The sequence below is a fragment of the Crinia signifera genome, chromosome 6 (genome assembly GCF_055691185.1).
Source record: "Crinia signifera chromosome 6, ASM5569118v1, whole genome shotgun sequence".
Taxonomy (NCBI): domain Eukaryota; kingdom Metazoa; phylum Chordata; class Amphibia; order Anura; family Myobatrachidae; genus Crinia; species Crinia signifera.
This window is the reverse complement of record NC_139222.1, coordinates 287437642-287455453: the sequence shown is the minus strand read 5'-3', so window position 1 is coordinate 287455453 and position 17812 is coordinate 287437642. Positions and strand designations below refer to the sequence as shown.

Genomic DNA, 17812 nt, shown 5'->3' with positions numbered 1-17812 from the left:
TGTATATCTGATACAGCGGCGTATCCGCAGGTGTGTATACCTGGTACAGCGGCATATCCGCAGGTGTGTATACCTGGTACAGCGGCATATCCACAGGTGTGTATACCTGGTACAGCGGCATATCCGCAGGTGTGTATACCTGGTACAGCGGCGTATCCGCAGGTGTGCATACCTGGTACAGCGGCATATCCGCAGGTGTGTATATCTGATACAGCGGCGTATCCGCAGGTGTGTATACCTGGTACAGCGGCATATCCGCAGGTGTGTATACCTGGTACAGCGGCATATCCGCAGGTGTGTATACCTGGTACAGCGGCATATCCGCAGGTGTGTATATCTGGTACAGCGGCGTATCCGCAGGTGTGTATACCTGGTACAGCGGTGTATCCGCAGGTGTGTATACCTGGTACAGCGGCGTATCCGCAGGTGTGTATATCTGGTACAGAGGCATATCCGCAGGTGTGTATATCTGGTACAGCGGCGTATCCGCAGGTGTGTATACCTGGTACAGCGGCGTATCCGCAGGTGTGTATATCTGGTACAGCGGCGTATCCGCAGGTGTGTATACCTGGTATAGCGGCGTATCCGCAGGTGTGTATATCTAGCACAGCGGCGTATCCGCAGGTGTGTATATCTGGTGCAGCGGCATATCCGCAGGTGTGTATATCTGGTACAGCGGCGTATCCGCAGGTGTGTATATCTGGTACAGCGGCGTATCCGCAGGTGTGTATATCTGGTACAGCGGCGTATCCGCAGGTGTGTATATCTGGTACAGCGGCGTATCCGCAGGTGTATATACCTGGTACAGCGGCATATCCGCAGGTGTGTATATCTGGTACAGCGGCGTATCCGCAGGTGTGTATATCTGGTACAGCGGCGTATCCGCAGGTGTGTATATCTGGTACAGCGGCATATCCGCAGGTGTGTATACCTTGTACAGCGGTATATCCGCAGGTGTGTATACCTGGTACAGCGGTATATCCGCACGTGTGTATATCTAGCACAGCGGCATATCCGCAGGTGTGTATATCTGGTAAAGCGGCGTATCCGCAGGTGTGTATACCTGGTACAGCGGCTTATCCGCAGGTGTGTGTATCTGGTACAGCGGCGTATCCGCAGGTGTGTGTATCTGGTACAGCGGCGTATCCGCAGGTGTGTATATCTGGTACAGCGGCGTATCCGCAGGTGTGTATACCTGGCACAGCGGCGTATCCGCTGGTGTGTATATCTGGTACAGCGGCGTATCCGCAGGTGTGTATCTGATACAGCGGCGTATCCGCAGGTGTGTACACCTGGCACAGCGGCGTATCCGCTGGTGTGTATATCTGGTACAGCGGCGTATCCGCAGGTGTGTATCTGATACAGCGGCGTATCCGCAGGTGTGTACACCTGGTACAGCGGCGTATCCGCAGGTGTGTATACCTGGTACAGCGGCGTATCCGCAGGTGTGTATCTGATACAGCGGCGTATCCGCAGGTGTGTACACCTGGTACAGCGGCGTATCCGCAGGTGTGTATACCTGGTACAGCGGCGTATCCGCAGGTGTGTATATCTGGTACAGCGGCGTATCCGCAGGTGTGTATACCTGGTACAGCGGCGTGTCCGCAGGTGTGTATACCTGGTACAGCGGCATATCCGCAGGTGTGTATGTCTGGTACAGCGGCATATCCGCAGGTGTGTATACCTGGTACAGCGGCATATCCGCAGGTGTGTATACCTGGTACAGCGGCATATCCGCAGGTGTGTATATCTGGTACAGCGGCGTATCCGCGGGTGTGTATATCTGGTACAGCGGCATATCCGCGGGTGTGTATATCTGGTACAGCGGCATATCAGCAGGTGTGTATCTGGTACAGCGGCGTATCCGCAGGTGTGTATCTGGTACAGCGGCGTATCCGCAGGTGTGTATACCTGGTACAGCGGCGTATCCGCAGGTGTGTATACCTGGTACAGTGGCATATCCGCGGGTGTGTATATCTGGTACAGCGGCATATCCGCGGGTGTGTATATCTGGTACAGCGGCGTATCCGCAGGTGTGTATACCTGGTACAGCGGCATATCCGCAGGTGTGTATACCTGGTACAGCGGCATATCCGCAGGTGTGTATATCTGGTACAGCGGCATATCCGCGGGTGTGTATATCTGGTACAGCGGCATATCAGCAGCTGTGTATCTGGTACAGCGGCGTATCCGCAGGTGTGTATCTGGTACAGCGGCGTATCCGCAGGTGTGTATACCTGGTACAGCGGCGTATCCGCAGGTGTGTATATCTGGTACAGCGGCGTATCCGCAGGTGTGTGTATCTGGTACAGCGGCGTATCCGCAGGTGTGTATATCTGGTACAGCGGCGTATCCGCAGGTGTGTATATCTGGTACAGCGGAGTATCCGCGGGTGTGTATCTGATACAGCGGCGTATCCGCAGGTGTGTGTATCTGGTACAGCGGCGTATCCGCAGGTGTGTGTATCTGGTACAGCGGCGTATCCGCAGGTGTGTGTATCTGGTACAGCGGCGTATCCGCAGGTGTGTGTATCTGGTACAGCGGCGTATCCGCAGGTGTGTATATCTGGTACAGAGGTATACCTGGTACAGCGGCGTATCCGCAGGTGTGTATATCTGGTACAGCGGCGTATCCGCAGGTGTGTATATCTGGTACAGCGGCGTATCCGCAGGTGTGTATACCTGGTACAGCGGTGTATCCGCAGGTGTGTATATCTAGTACAGCGGCATATCCGCAGGTGTGTATATCTGGTACAGCGGCGTATCCGCAGGTGTGTATACCTGGTACAGCGGCGTATCCGCAGGTGTGGCTGGGACAGGGCTCGGGGCACATCGGTCTCCTCTCACCCCCAGTAACGTTATTTTCTCACCTCTCAGAACCAGCACTTCCGGGAGTTCTTACTCACTAAGCTGATTAACGCCGAGGTCAGCTGCTACCAGGCCGAGAGGTTCTCCAAGCTGCAGGTGAGACCTGACTCAGATGTGACATAGTACGGTGTTACCAGACAGCTGGCGGAGAGGTCGCTATACACTGTGGGGGTGATTCAGGGTGGTTTGCAAAAGCCAACTCCTTCTTTACTGGACAAAACCAGAGAGTTAGATTTGGGTGGAGTGTGTTCAACTAATATCTATGTTGCAGTGTAGAAATAAAGCAGCCAGTATTTATCCTGCACAGAAACCAAATAACTCACCCAAATCTAACTCTCTGCACTGATTACATCTGCCCCACCTGCAGTGCACATGGTTTTGCCCATTAGAGAGAGATTTTGCTTTTGCGAGCTAACCTGAATTAGACCCTGTGTCTTGTCTCTCACACCAGGAGCGCACACGTAGCTGTCTCATCGACACGCTGTATGAGGAGCTCTTCCTGCGCAGTCAGAGCGTACTGGGAGCGCTGGATGAGACCGCTGCAGACAAGCTGGACAACCCATCCACTGGCTTCCTGGAGAACTTCAAGGTGAGGGACATCAGACAGCAAAGTCCCCACATCCATCCGTCTCAGGGTTATCCAGGAAGTGACCTATGACCTGTTTGTGACATTTACGAAACATTTTTTTATCTAAGGTCTCCATGAAATTCCCAACAGCTTCCCGGGAGCAGAATAATCATCTTTATTTACTTATTAATTTTTATATTTGTTTATTTTAAATATTTTTATTGTCCAGTTTGTTTCTTAGACAATATGAGTAATGCAAACAGAAATAAAATATTCTTTGTGATGATCCAGGGACTACAGGGGTGATGGGAAGTGCAGCCCCCATAACTGCATGCACTGCCCCCACGTTATGAAGGTAGAGCTGGGGGAGGCGTGCCTGGTGCGGGTGCAGCATCTATCCTGCAGAATATATTACGGACAGAACAGAAGCAGCGGTGAATGTCTATATGGATCTATCACTGACCTTCATACGTTCTCAGCCATATATTATATTAGTGCATATTGGTTTTCTATAAATGTTTTCTCTCTGTGCGACTGTATTTCTGCATGTGTCATTGTTTATCTACACTGTACATCAGGAGTGCAGTCAGTCTGCGTGTGTCATTGTGTATCCGCACTGTGCAGCAGGAGTGTAGTCAGTCTGCATGTGTAATTGTGTATCCTCACTGTGCAGGAGGAGTGCAGTCAGTCTGCGTGTCATTGTGTATCCGCACTGTGCAGCAGGAGTGCAGTCAGTCTGCGTGTGTCATTGTGTATCCTCACTGTGCAGGAGGAGTGCAGTCAGTCTGCATGTGTCATTGTTTATCTACACTGTACATCAGGAGTGCGGTCAGTCTGCATGTGTCATTGTGTATCCGCACTGTGCAGCAGGAGTGCAGTCAGTCTGCATGTGTCATTGTGTATCTGCACTGTGCAGCAGGAGTGCAGTCAGTCTGCGTGTGTCATTATGTATCCGCACTGTGCAGCAGGAGTGCAGTCAGTCTGCGTGTGTCATTGTGTATCCGCACTGTGCAGGAGGAGTGCACTCAGTCTGCGTGTGTCATTATGTATCTGCACTGTGCAGCAGGAGTGCAGTCAGTCTGCGTGTGTCATTATGTATCCGCACTGTGCAGCAGGAGTGCAGTCAGTCTGCGTGTGTCATTGTGTATCCGCACTGTGCAGCAGGAGTGCAGTCAGTCTGCGTGTGTGATTGTGTATCCGCACTGTGCAGAAGGAGTGCAGTCAGTCTGCATCTGTCATTGTGTATCCGCACTGTGCAGCAGGAGTGCAGTCAGTCTGCGTGTGTCATTGTGTATCCGCATTGTGCAGCAGGAGTGCAGTCACTCTGCGTGTGACATTGTGTATCCGCACTGTGCAGCAGGAGTGCGGTCAGTCTGCGTGTGTCATTGTGTATCCGCACTGTGCAGCAGGAGTGCAGTCAGTCTGCGTGTGTCATTGTGTATCTGCACTGTGCAGCAGGAGTGCAGTCAGTCTGCGTGTGTCATTGTGTATCCTCATTGTGCAGCAGGAGTGCGGTCAGTCTGCGTGTGTCATTGTGTATCCGCACTGTGCAGCAGGAGTGTGGTCAGTCTGCGTGTGTCATTGTGTATCCGCACTGTGCAGCAGGAGTGCGCTCAGTCTGCGTGTGTCATTGTGTATCCGCACTGCGCAGCAGGAGTGCAGTCAGTCTGCGTGTGTCATTATGTATCCGCACTGTGCAGCAGGAGTGCAGTCAGTCTGCGTGTGTCATTGTGTATCCGCACTGTGCAGCAGGAGTGCAGTCAGTCTGCGTGTGTCATTGTTTATCTACACTGTACATCAGGAGTGCAGTCAGTCTGCATCTGTCATTGTGTATCCTCACTGTGCAGCAGGAGTGCAGTCAGTCTGCATCTGTCATTGTGTATCCGCACTGTGCAGCAGGAGTGCAGTCAGTCTGCGTGTGTCATTGTGTATCCGCACTGTACATCAGGAGTGCAGTCAGTCTGCATCTGTCATTGTGCAGCAGGAGTGCAGTCAGTCTGCATGTGTCATTGTGTATCCGCACTGTACATCAGGAGTGCAGTCAGTCTGCATCTGTCATTGTGTATCCGCAATGTGCAGCAGGAGTGCAGTCAGTCTGCGTGTGTCATTGTTTATCTACACTGTACATCAGGAGTGCAGTCAGTCTGCGTGTGTCATTGTGTATCCGCACTGTGCAGCAGGAGTGCAGTCAGTCTGCATCTGTCATTGTGTATCCGCACTGTGCAGCAGGAGTGCAGATAGTCTGCGTGTGTCATTGTGTATCCGCACTGTGCAGCAGGAGTGCAGTCAGTCTGCATGTGTCATTGTGTATCCGCACTGTGCAGGAGGAGTGCAGTCAGTCTGCATGTGTCATTGTGTATCCTCACTGTGCAGCAGGAGTGCAGTCAGTCTGCATGTGTCATTGTGTATCCTCACTGTGCAGGAGGAGTGTAGTCAGTCTACATGTGTCATTGTGTATCCGCACTGTGCAGGAGGAGTGCAGTCAGTCTGCATGTGTCATTGTGTATCCTCACTGTGCAGCAGGAGTGCAGTCAGTCTGCATGTGTCATTGTGTATCCTCACTGTGCAGCAGGAGTGCAGTCAGTCTGCATGTGTCATTGTGTATCCTCACTGTGCAGGAGGAGTGTAGTGAGTCTACATGTGTCATTGTGTATCCGCACTGTGCAGGAGGAGTGCAGTCAGTCTGCATGTGTCATTGTGTATCCTCACTGTGCAGCAGGAGTGCAGCCAGTCTGCATGTGTCATTGTGTATCCGCACTGTGCAGCAGGAGTGCAGTCAGTCTGCGTGTGTCATTATGTATCCGCACTGTGCAGCAGGAGTGATGGACCCCATGCCAGCTAGCAGGAGCAGGTGACCCGGCCCAAGGGAGAGGGTGCAATAAACTGTGCGCTGCCTGCTTCACTGACATATAGGGCCTGATTCTGGTTCACTTGCAAAATTCTCTCTGGATAAAACCACTGGCTGCTTTATTTTTACACTGCAATTTAGATATCAGTTTGAAGCAGGGTTGCCAACCCTCCCGGAATTTGCGGGAGTCTCCCGAAAATAGGGTCCCCCTCCAGGCCCCCCGAAAGGGTGGGGAACCCTCCCGGACCCCCACTGAGCCCCCCCCCCCATCGCAGCATTTAGAGGAGGGGGGCGGAGAGGGGGCGGAGCTAAAATGGCACAATCGTGTCATTTTAGCCCCGCCCCCTCCATAGAGATCAGTTACTTTGGCTAATTGTCATAATGGGGGTGGGCTTAATGTCATCACCGTTAAGGCCCCCCCCCCAAACTCCTAATGATGAATGAAATGAGGATTTTTTGCAAGTCGGCAACCCTGGTTTAAAGTACAACCCCCACCCAAACCTAACCCTCTCTGCACATGTTACATCTGCCCCTCCTGCAGTGCACATGGTTTTGTCCATTAGAGAGAGAATTTGTTTTTGCAAGTGAACTAGAATCAGGCCCAGAAACAAGCAGTGTTGGGGTGTGGGAGCTGGAGGCCTGGTGCTGATGCATCGGTCACAACTCTTTCAAACACCTGCTCTACCTCTACCTCGCTCTGTCTTCTGGTCTTTCCCCTTTTTTGTCTCTTTCCAAAACACCCTCTTTGTCTCTCATTCACCCCACTCTGTCTTCTGCCGCCCCTCCCCCCAAGAGGCACTGTAATGGGGGCGCCCTTTCCAGATTTTGCGCTAGTGCTATTTATGCCCCTAATTCTGGTAATCTCTCTGACTGTCTCTTGCTTCTTTTTCTGTGTTGCAGACTTTCTCTCTCTCACTCCGGAGTCCCCAGCGGTCACGTGAGGCTCTCTCTCGGGGCTGCAGAAGTAGCAGTATTGCTATAGAGGGTGTCTTGGAGGAGAAGAGGTGTGTGCACATGCGTGTGTGTTTGTGCATGCGTGTGTTTGTGCATGCGTGTGTTTGTGCATGCTTGTGTGTGTGTGCAGGGCTGGCTTTACCTTTAAGTAGCTGCCTACTGAGTTGGGATTGAGGGGGGGGGACACGGAGTGTGAAGCTACTTGCACTTAGACAAATATAATCATCATTGCAACAGAGCAGATCTACGTAGTGTGCAGCCACACCTCCAATCCTTGCAGCCACACACTACATAGATCTGCTCCATTGCAATGCTGGTCATTGCTTTCTATGCAGAGTCCTGATACCTCATGAACAGAGTGTCTGACTGCAGTGCCATAGGTTATGGGTTAGATACCCATGTATGTTAGCATCTTGAAATGTAGAGTGTGACTGAATAACAAAGAGCTCCGAAGCAAAGTTCATGGATGTCATATAGGTATTAGTGATAGAAGGGACGGGGAATGGAGACGAGTCAGGATTCAAAGAGGAAGCCACAAGTGGAAATAACTAAAACAGATGATTTGACAAGTGCCACCAACAGCGCCCCCTACCCTGCAGCGCTATGTGTGCGATGGCGCACTCTGCACCACACTGACAATCGTCATTTGCATGCGCTGTCTGGTACCACTCTCTGTTGTACACATATAGTTACATAGTTACATAGTAGGTAAGGCTGAAAAAAGACTTGCGTCCATCTAGTTCAACCTGGAACATATAACTCTGTACTTCTTGGGAATCGCACATTTATGTCGACAGAGCGCTGGATACTTGTCTGATCTCTTTTTCTCTCCATGCATAAAGGTACCTGACCAATCACACCTCAGAATTCTGTAGGAGGCCGCTGCAGTCACACTCCTCGTCCAATAGCAGCAGTTTCTGCAGCGCACAAGGCAGCGAGAGCTCCCCCGAAGACAAGATAACGGTGACACAATACTTTCATTATACATCTAATTAGTAACATAAATCATTACACGATCAAAGCAATGTGCAGTAACCCATAGCAACCAGACAGTAATTAACGGAGATAAAGGGTATATCTTACAGGGGTTACATAGGTTTCTGCACATTTTCACATTGCCATCTACCATAGTAAATCCCCACCTCTTGTGTATTCTTTTATGGGAGTCACTAACAGCAATACACAACTGTGCTTCCAGCTGAGTGCCCCCTGCAGACAGAGTTGAGGTACTGCATGACAATAAGATTCTAATTCCATAAACTCTCACCCATACACAGTGGATGAAACCATATTGTGGGCTCAACCAATATTCATGGGAATTAATGCAGTCGACGTTATTAATGATCAATAAACTCACAATTATTTTAAAAAAACATTATAATGCAGTATTGCAGTTTAGCAGAATAACTCATTTAAATTGGCTTTTTACCTGAAATTGTCAGCTGAAAACTGGAAAAACCCTCCATTATTGCCATTTGACAGGACTTATGCACCAATGTATTTCACAGATGACTGCACTGGTTATTTCCATGGTGACAGTTGTTGCTATTGACTGTCCATCACATGTTAGTAACAGTGTGTTTCTGAGGTTTAAGCAGATTTCAGGAATTACATCTGGATCCCGGGTCTGAACTGACTGCGACCCGGGTCTGACACTTTCACATTAAACCCGGGTCAAGCGCGACCAGGGTTTAACCCTTCTTATTACCCGAGTTATAAGATATAGCACTTTCACACCGTACCTTGACCTTGGTGGACGCGCCAGCAACCTGGCAATTACCAGGGGCCGAGGTGCGGGGTGCATGGGATGTTTGTGAAGTGCCAGGTTATTCCACTTAGCTGCAGCACTCAAGGACGGGGAGGACAGGGTCGGACGTGGGTGATTTTCTAGTATTATTGTCGATGTTAACAGAATATCTGTGCTGTTTTGTACTGAATGATTCCATGAAATGCACTAAAGTCCTATTACGCTGTTCCGTGCGGACAGAAGAGACAGAGCCCCCCTGTCTTACTCCAGTATACCCCAGAGTTCTGACTTATAAATTATAAATATGTCCTTTGTATATACTAATTATATTCATAGTCAAAACACTATTGGGCAGCCGACCGTCCAGTGGGTGGGAGTAGAGAAGACAGCTTGTAGTTGCAGCACAGCCTCTCTTCCCCGCTCAACACACAGCACTGAGCAGCGTGTGCTGGGCTGGGGAGAGAGGCTGTGCTGCAGCAACAGCCTGTCCTCTCTACTCCCACTGCCCGCCTCTCTGTAGTGGGGAGGGGGTCCCAGGTATAAAAGTACCCGACAGCCCCCCTGTCGACGCCACTGACTGTACCTGTGTATAATGCCCATAAGAACCTTTGGCCTCATATATGTGTGTAAATCTGGCTCTGATACCAGCCACTGTCTCCCCATACAATCCAGGTATTGAGCTTTTCAGATTACAGTGCTGCCACCATGTGGCCAGTCGCAGCATTGCAGGACTGTATTTGTGGTCATCATCTTGACTTCTTTCTCCTCTCAGCAGGATAATGTCTTGAAATGAAAATTTGTCATCTCTGTGACCCGAGCTAGTGGTGTCCAGAAGAAACAACCTAACCCTCTGGGACCAATAATGTATCATATCACGATGCAGAACACAATGCTACACGCTGAAACCTGTGATAATACATTCTGTATCCATTTACACCTGCCGGCAGCGTCTGCTCACAACACTCAGGGTATAGATCTCGCTATGAGGAATAATGAGTCTTCTGCCAGCCTCATGGATAAAACATACACTACACGCTTCCATATCTCTGTCTGCTCACAGCACTCTCCCCCTGATGTCTGCCGGTAACACAGAACAGGCGCTGGGTGTCTGACATCTGACCGCCTATTGCTGGGGCTCATAAAAAGTGAAATACTCATGTCCACCGTATGCTTGTGTAGATATTCCAACTCTGTCGACTTATTTCAGGTGTGGACCCAATGCATATAACCCTTAATATGTTCGACCTGAAGACCGTATCCCGATGCAGGTTCCACCGATAAGAGAACAGTAACATCCTTTATAATAATGGTAATAATGAGGACTGTCCCCCGCACAGTAGGACCTCCGGGGAGATCATTACGTTTCCTTGGTTCTAGAAGCTTCCCCTTTGCTTATTTCCCGGTAGATTGATGATCTCTCTCATCCGCTTCTATCAGACTTGTTACTGTTTGTTATTCATCAATGTTTACTTTAAAAGCAATAAACTCTCCTCAACCAAAGTCTCAGTGGATGTCATGTGACGCTGCGATCTAGGGCGGGACAGATATTCGCCCCATTCCTCACTGGCGTTCCCAGCCCCATCCCCAGCCATGTACAGTAACTCTCCCTGATACAGTGGTGGCCTCCTGGGAGCAGTGGTGGCCTCCTGGGAGAAGCTACCAGTCTCTCAGAGGCCGGGCCAAGGCTGGACTGGCTCCCAGGGTGCGGGGGAAACCCCAAAGCAGACCCCACAGGTTCCAGATTGACTTATAGAGGTTACATTATACTGCACAGGCCTATGGAGTATATTCTACAGCTCACTGAGGTCATAGAGAATCCAGTAGGATGCATCAAGGGGGCGTGTCGTAGTAAAAAAAAAAAAAAAAAACACATTGCTCCCCCCTCAGTAGCATTATCGAAATGATTATGGACACCAAACACTCTAGTTCAGGCATTCCCAACCAAGGTCCTTAAGGCACACTACAGGGCAGGTTTTAGTGATATCAAGGCTTGAGCACAGGTGACTTAATTAGTACCTGATCATTCTTATTAAACATCTGTGCTGAAGCCTGGATAGCAGTAAAACCTGCCCTGTTGATGTGCCTTGAGAACCGTGGTTGGGAATGCCTGCTGTAGTTAAACACGTCTATTTAAAGAAATATTACTAGCAAACATTCTTACCCCACGTCACGCACTAGCAGCAGCATGCTATGGATGAGTGCACACCAGCACAAATAAGAAGACCAAGTGTGTTCGTGTGCTTCTGTCTGTCTCTCCTGTCAGGTCGTCACACAAGGGGGGATAATGAGAGTCATCAGCAGGGACTCCAGAGCAGCTATATCAAATCACAATTACTTGCAGAGAAACTTCTTTGTAGCACCCATGGCCGAATCTGCCGAATCCGGGACATTAGAAGTACAATGCAGGGCAGCAGGAGATTTAGTACAGAAATGGGAACCTCCTGAAGGATGTGGGAAGGCTGGTAACTGGCCGCACTCTACCACTGGTGGGACCATCATGCTCTAGTTCCTTGATGGCTAACCTTGACACTCCAGCTGTTGTTGAACTACACATCCCAGCATGCTCTGCTTCAGTTTTGCTGTTTGGCCATGCTAAATCTGATGCAGAGCATTCTGGTATATGTAGTTCAATAACAGCTGGAGTGTCAAGGTTAGCCATCAAGGCTCTAGTCCAACACTGGGCTGGTCTGTATTAGTGCAACACTGTGATTACTCCCCACACAATGGAGGAAACACGGGGGATAGTAGGAAGACTTTGTGCCACAAGAAAATGGCCGCCACTCTCCAGCATATTGATGCTACACGAGCAGCTATAACCCCAATACTGTGCGCTGCATTACAGGGGGTATGTGATGCATTGCAGGGGAGAGTGTGTGCTGCATTACAGGGGGTATGTGGTGTATTGCAGGGGAGAGTGTGCGCTGCGTTACAGGGGGTATGTGGTGTATTGCAGGGGAGTGTGTGCGCTGCGTTACAGGGGGTATGTGATGCATTGCAGGGGAGAGTGTGTGTGTGCTGCGTTACAGGGGGTATGTGGTGTATTGCAGGGGAGAGTGTGCGCTGCGTTACAGGGGGTATGTGGTGTATTGCAGGGGAGAGTGTGTGCGCTGCGTTACAGGGGGTATGTGATGCATTGCAGGGGAGAGTGTGCGCTGCGTTACAGGGGGTATGTGATGCATTGCAGGGGAGAGTGTGTGCTGCATTACAGGGGGTATGTGGTGCATTGCAGGGGAGAGTGTGTGCGCTGCATTACAGGGGGTATGTGGTGCATTGCAGGGGAGAGTGTGTGCGCTGCGTTACAGGGGGTATGTGGTGTATTGCAGGGGAGAGTGTGTGTGTGCTGCGTTACAGGGGGTATGTGGTGTATTGCAGGGGAGTGTGTGCTGCATTACAGGGGGTATGTGGTGTATTGCAGGGGAGAGTGTGTGCGCTGCGTTACAGGAATGGCCGGTATCCTAATTGCTTTGTATAAAAGGACCTTCAACCAACCAATAGTAGGAAAACCTCATCCCATTTCTGTGTTCACCACAGCACTGACTGGCCAGGGCTGCTGCTGTGGGAGGGGCCAGTACAGATACTTCCTCAGGATATCAGCCACAGACATCCCATTTCTATGTTCACCCATGGCACTGACTGGCCAGGGGTGCTGCTGTGGGAGGGGCCAGTACGGATCCTTCCTCAGGATATCAGCCACAGACATCCCATTTCTGTGTTCACCACAGCACTGACTGGCCAGGGGTGCTGCTGTAAGAGGGGCCAGTACGGATCCTTCCTCAGGATATCAGCCACAGACATCCCATTTCTGTGTTCACCACAGCACTGACTGGCCAGGGGTGCTGCTGTGGGAGGGGCCAGTACGGATCCTTCCTCAGGATATCGGCCACAGACATCCCATTTCTATGTTCACCACAGCACTGACTGGCCAGGGGTGCTGCTGTGGGAGGGGCCAGTACGGATCCTTCCTCAGGATATCGGCCACAGACATCCCATTTCTATGTTCACCACAGCACTGACTGGCCAGGGGTGCTGCTGTTGGAGGGGCCAGTACGGATCCTTCCTCAGGATATCAGCCACAGACATCCCATTTCTATGTTCACCACAGCACTGACTGGCCAGGGCTGCTGCTGCGGGACCGGCCAGTACAGATCCTTCCTCAGGATATCAGCCACAGACATCTCACATTTTCAGAAATGTATAAAAAAAAATTCTGGACAAAATAATTCTTTATTAAAAAAAAAGTTTTATTGGCTGTTTGTAATCTCACCCACCCTGACATTAAAAATCACAAACCCTACCCACAGACACACAATTATGTTCAGGACACTCGCCAGGTGGGCCTGAAATGTCCCCAATGTCCAACTCTTTGGTACAACTCAGTGGAACCTGGGGAACAATGCTCTGGTCCTCAAAAGAATTGTTTTGTTCTAAGCCCACTCTGTGCTATACAAAAAAAAAAAAAACCCTTAAAACCGTATTTAGCAATATGGTGCATCCAGCAAAATACAGACGGTAACCCATAGTAACCGGACATTCACTTTGTGCCAAAGTTATAAAAACGCTAAATATAATGCAGTTGTGTTTGCACCATTAAGACTTTAACGTATCCGTTCCCCACAAGGCCGGGATACTGTGCGGAACTTACACATCTCTACGACAATGGTGTACGGTATGATAACGGTGCATCCCCTGGTGTCCGGTATGATAACGGTGCCTCCCCTCTCTCCCCTCTAAGAGTACGTATGCATAGATTAAGGCTACAGACATTTGTGATGGACGCCGTTCCCTGCCGGCGAATCCTCATCCACGTTTGCACAGCCCGATCGCAACGCTCACTTTGGAATGCTACATTTTCATTTTCTTCCAACCATTATATAGCGGGAAATGTTTTAATTGGGTCGGATGGCAAAACGGCAAGCAAGGGTTACCGGCTAAAAATATACATCGTTTCTGTAAATCTCTTGTTGTACAGAGCTAAAAATGATTTCCATATAACTAGTGCCACATTTCTTACATTGTTAAAAACAGAAATTAAGCTGGCAAAGCGGAAGGCAGGACTGAAACGAGAAAGGGGAAATAGTTGACAAAATCAAATCTGCGGCAATGCAATTCTCCTGGCTCACAAAACTTCTGCATATGTCATTTGCCTATTGTTACATGCGTAATAAAATAAACTAGGATTGGAGGAGTTTCATTGGACAGCAGCTGGTCTGACCAACCTGGCGAAAAAAAAAAAAAAAAATTTTAAATATTAAATTGGAGGTCCCGCCGAGAACTGCAGTACGCGTTCTGGTTCTGATGGGGCGAGCAGGATAACGCCTAAGTATGAACTTGTGCTTCTAACGTCCGTTCACCCCACAAGTGCCAGGGGAGGAATTCGGCATGGAAGCGGCGTGCGCATATGCTACATTCTGCGCTGGAGCACTTTGGCAGTGATTAAAATACAGATACAGAAATGTAGTACAATAAAAAATAAAACTTGTATCACATTATACAGATTCCGTCCAATTGCGGCAAAAGGCATAATTCACCTCTATAACATGGCGGCCATCTTGCTATTTAGCAAAGCCTAAAATGACAAGGACCCAATTCATGGTGTCATTTTTTTGTTCTATTATATTGGGCAAAAGTTTCTTTAGTATAAAAAAAAAATTTAAAAAGTCTAAAAATGTGTTCCTACAGTATACACGGTGCATCTTAGGAGTTAATGTGATATTGCAGCCGCTATCTGTAAGCTCATTGTTCTTAATTTGCCTCTTAACGGTTTAATAATTCATTGGTTTTTGTTCTATTCTTGGTAGGAGAAGCAGCGCACACAAACGTACTCAGCGACCGGAAGCAGGGACCAATACCAGCACTACTAGCAATTAGTAGTACATTCTAGAACATAGATCCCAAAACAGACTGATCTCTGGCTGATTTACGTAAGATTCTTGGCTGTTGTCCAAAAAGATATTTGCTCCATTCACGAGACGAAGAAAAAAATTAGTTCAGAAATATATATATAAAAAAAAATAAAAAATAAAAACAACCCACAGATATCAGAAAATCATATTGGCACTAAGATGTAGAAGACGATCTGGCAGTTAAGCGAAATGTACTAACTAGCGGCTAGCCGCTTTAGTGGCGGCCAACCAGCAGTCTCCGCAGAAGCTGTAAACCGGTAAGTAACCTTCACACTGGACTACATTAGAAGCAGCAGAGAGGACGGAGTGGTCGGAGGGTCCGAGAGTCTTTTGGTGGACACGGCTGGATCCTGTAGCAGTGACCGGCGAGGTTGGCGACATCACAGCGCAGCACGTGCGCGCACAGTGTGGCATTTCTTGCACAGGACATGGCCGTCCAATGGGAAGCAACCGGAATCGTCCGCCTCGATAGATAGGGGGCAGCCGCAGTCCTAGGAGGAGGAGAAAGAATTGTAGGCTTATTGGGTGCAATAATAGAATCCTAAGGTGACTATGGGCCCAAGACGCCCTTGTAATAACTCCATATTTAATATATTAATGAGCAAGGGGATACGGTCGGCATACCGCTAACGGTCGATAGGGCTTATGTCAACATGGTCACAAGCATTAGGTCGATAATGGGAAGGTCGACAGTCAAAAAAAAGTGTTGGGAGAAAATGAGGAAATCTCCCTGTACCCCTCAAAAAAACCAAATCGCATAGGAGTCCATTAGTGCTCATCATGATAAGAAGATCTGGGGCATGTAAAATGCGTCAAATTAATGTTTTTGTTTTTCAGAAAAATTTAAAGGAGTCAAAAAAGTAAAATAATAAGTAGAACGCAGGTGTTTTCCAGCAACATAAGTGCTCACATTACACTGGGGGGAGCATTACAGCGGGTATACAAGCCTATAATATTATGTCACTTTAAGAGAGTTTGACCTTAAATCTGGATTTTCCCCAAACTCGTCCCCTGCTCAGAGATGGAGGGAAATTAGCAGAAAATGTACTGAGAAATATGCCGTTAATTAATGGCAGACAATTGAATAGTGGCGTATACCCGCTCACGCTAACTGAAGGTCTGGCAGAGTTATGATACAGGCGCCACCTAGTGGTAATCTGCTCAGGACTCTCAGAAATCCCAGGAGTGCAGCAATAAGCATAAAAAAACAAAATCAACGTTTTCATATGTTGACCTTTTATCAACCTTGTGCCCTTTTGGGGTTGATCTCGTCCTCGACAATGACAACCTTTTCATTGTCGAGCTAATATTCCACAGCCGTGCAATGTGCGCGAGACTCTCCTACTGGGTTCCTAAGAAGACCGGCATCTGTACTTAACTAGACCAGTGAGCCATTGCGCGTCTGTGCATGCAACCACTTTCCACCGACACGCTCACATAACCGGCCAATAATACGGCCCATCTACCGGTCACCGCGCAGGAACGTCCCACTACGCTGTAGCATTTGTTTTGGTCAGGAGTTGTTAGACATGTGTGTCCTGTGATCTGCTGGGGGCGCGTCATATGTCATGGGTCATATTTATCACAGTGAAGACCAGAGGACATGGCCGGAGAAGGTGTACGGGTCTCACCTCACACTTATAGCACATCATATGGAAGTTCTTCTCCAGAGCCACCACTCGCACGGTCTCATCTCGTCCAGGTTCAGGAGCTATAGGATCTCCACAGACTGAGCAGCGAGGGGCGTACCGCCTGAAAACAAACACAGCCACATATTAGTAAGGAAGGAAGGGAAGGAGAAACGGGCCCAGCCAGGCCTCGGCGGGAGCGAGGGAGAAACGGGCCCAGCCAGGCCTCGGCGGGAGCGAGGGAGAAACGGGCCCAGCCAGGCCTCGGCGGGAGCAACGGGCCCAGCCAGGCCTCGGCGGGAGCAAGGGAGAAACGGGCCCAGCCAGGCCTCGGCGGGAGCGAGGGAGAAACGGGCCCAGCCAGGCCTCGGCGGGAGCGAGGGAGAAACGGGCCCAGCCAGGCCTCGGCGGGAGCGAGGGAGAAACGGGCCCAGCCAGGCCTCGGCGGGAGCGAGGGAGAAACGGGCCCAGCCAGGCCTCGGCGGGAGCAACGGGCCCAGCCAGGCCTCGGCGGGAGCAACGGGCCCAGCCAGGCCTCGGCGGGAGCAAGGGAGAAACGGGCCCAGCCAGGCCTCGGCGGGAGCGAGGGAGAAACGGGCCCAGCCAGGCCTCGGCGGGAGCGAGGGAGAAACGGGCCCAGCCAGGCCTCGGCGGGAGCGAGGGAGAAACGGGCCCAGCCAGGCCTCGGCGGGAGCGAGGGAGAAACAGGCCCAGCCAGGCCTCGGCGGGAGCGAGGGAGAAACAGGCCCAGCCAGGCCTCGGCGGGAGCGAGGGAGAAACAGGCCCAGCCAGGCCTCGGCGGGAGCGAGGGAGAAACGGGCCCAGCCAGGCCGCTGCAGGAGGGAGACATGGGCACAGCCAGGCCGTGGCGGGAGGGAAGGAGACATGGGCACAGCAAGGCCACGGCGGGAGGGAAGGAGACATGGGCACAGCCAGGCCGCGGCGGGAGGGAAGGAGACATGGGCACAGCCAGGCCGCAGCGGGTGGGAAGGAGACATGGGCACAGCCAGGCCGTGGCGGGAGGGAAGGAGACATGGGCACAGCCAGGCCGCGGCGGGGATGGTGCAGGAGATGTGGAAGCGCCGCACTCACCTGTGGTAGTCTGAGACACAATGCGGATGATTATTCTGGTCCACAATAAAAGGTTCTCCCTGAAGAGCGCGATGGCAGACGGCGCAGGTGAAGCAGTCTGGGTGATACGCCTTCCCCATAGCCTTCAGCAAGCGCTCTGTAATCTTCTTCTCACACACCGCACAGCACTCTAATGTGTCCTGGGAGAGAGAGACCACACCGTTAC

The 17812-nt window shown here is 50.4% G+C and overlaps 2 protein-coding genes across 6 annotated transcripts in view; one reads left to right on the top strand and one right to left on the bottom strand.

Moving 5' to 3' along the window:
* Window positions 1-10484, top strand: part of LOC146009466 (rap1 GTPase-activating protein 1-like) — a 56850-nt gene extending 46366 nt beyond the window's left edge. For 2 of the 3 annotated variants that reach the window (XM_083149882.1, XM_083149880.1), the window contains exons 15-19: window positions 2877-2963; window positions 3319-3456; window positions 7184-7287; window positions 8080-8200; window positions 9757-10484. In XM_083149882.1, coding sequence (XP_083006008.1) covers window positions 2877-2963; window positions 3319-3456; window positions 7184-7287; window positions 8080-8200; window positions 9757-9777 — 471 coding nt within the window. In that variant the 3' untranslated portion in view covers window positions 9778-10484. The remainder of the gene's footprint in view (window positions 1-2876; window positions 2964-3318; window positions 3457-7183; window positions 7288-8079; window positions 8201-9756) is intronic. The other variant, XM_083149881.1, reaches the window with a different exon arrangement.
* Window positions 10485-13212: 2728 nt separating this feature from the next.
* ZYX (zyxin) overlaps window positions 13213-17812 on the bottom strand; it is a 38365-nt gene continuing 33765 nt past the window's right edge. For all 3 annotated transcript variants that reach the window (XM_083149877.1, XM_083149876.1, XM_083149879.1), the window contains 3 exons: window positions 17608-17786; window positions 16519-16639; window positions 13213-15378 (listed from right to left, as the gene is read on the bottom strand). In XM_083149877.1, coding sequence (XP_083006003.1) covers window positions 15268-15378; window positions 16519-16639; window positions 17608-17786 — 411 coding nt within the window. In that variant the 3' untranslated portion in view covers window positions 13213-15267. The remainder of the gene's footprint in view (window positions 15379-16518; window positions 16640-17607; window positions 17787-17812) is intronic.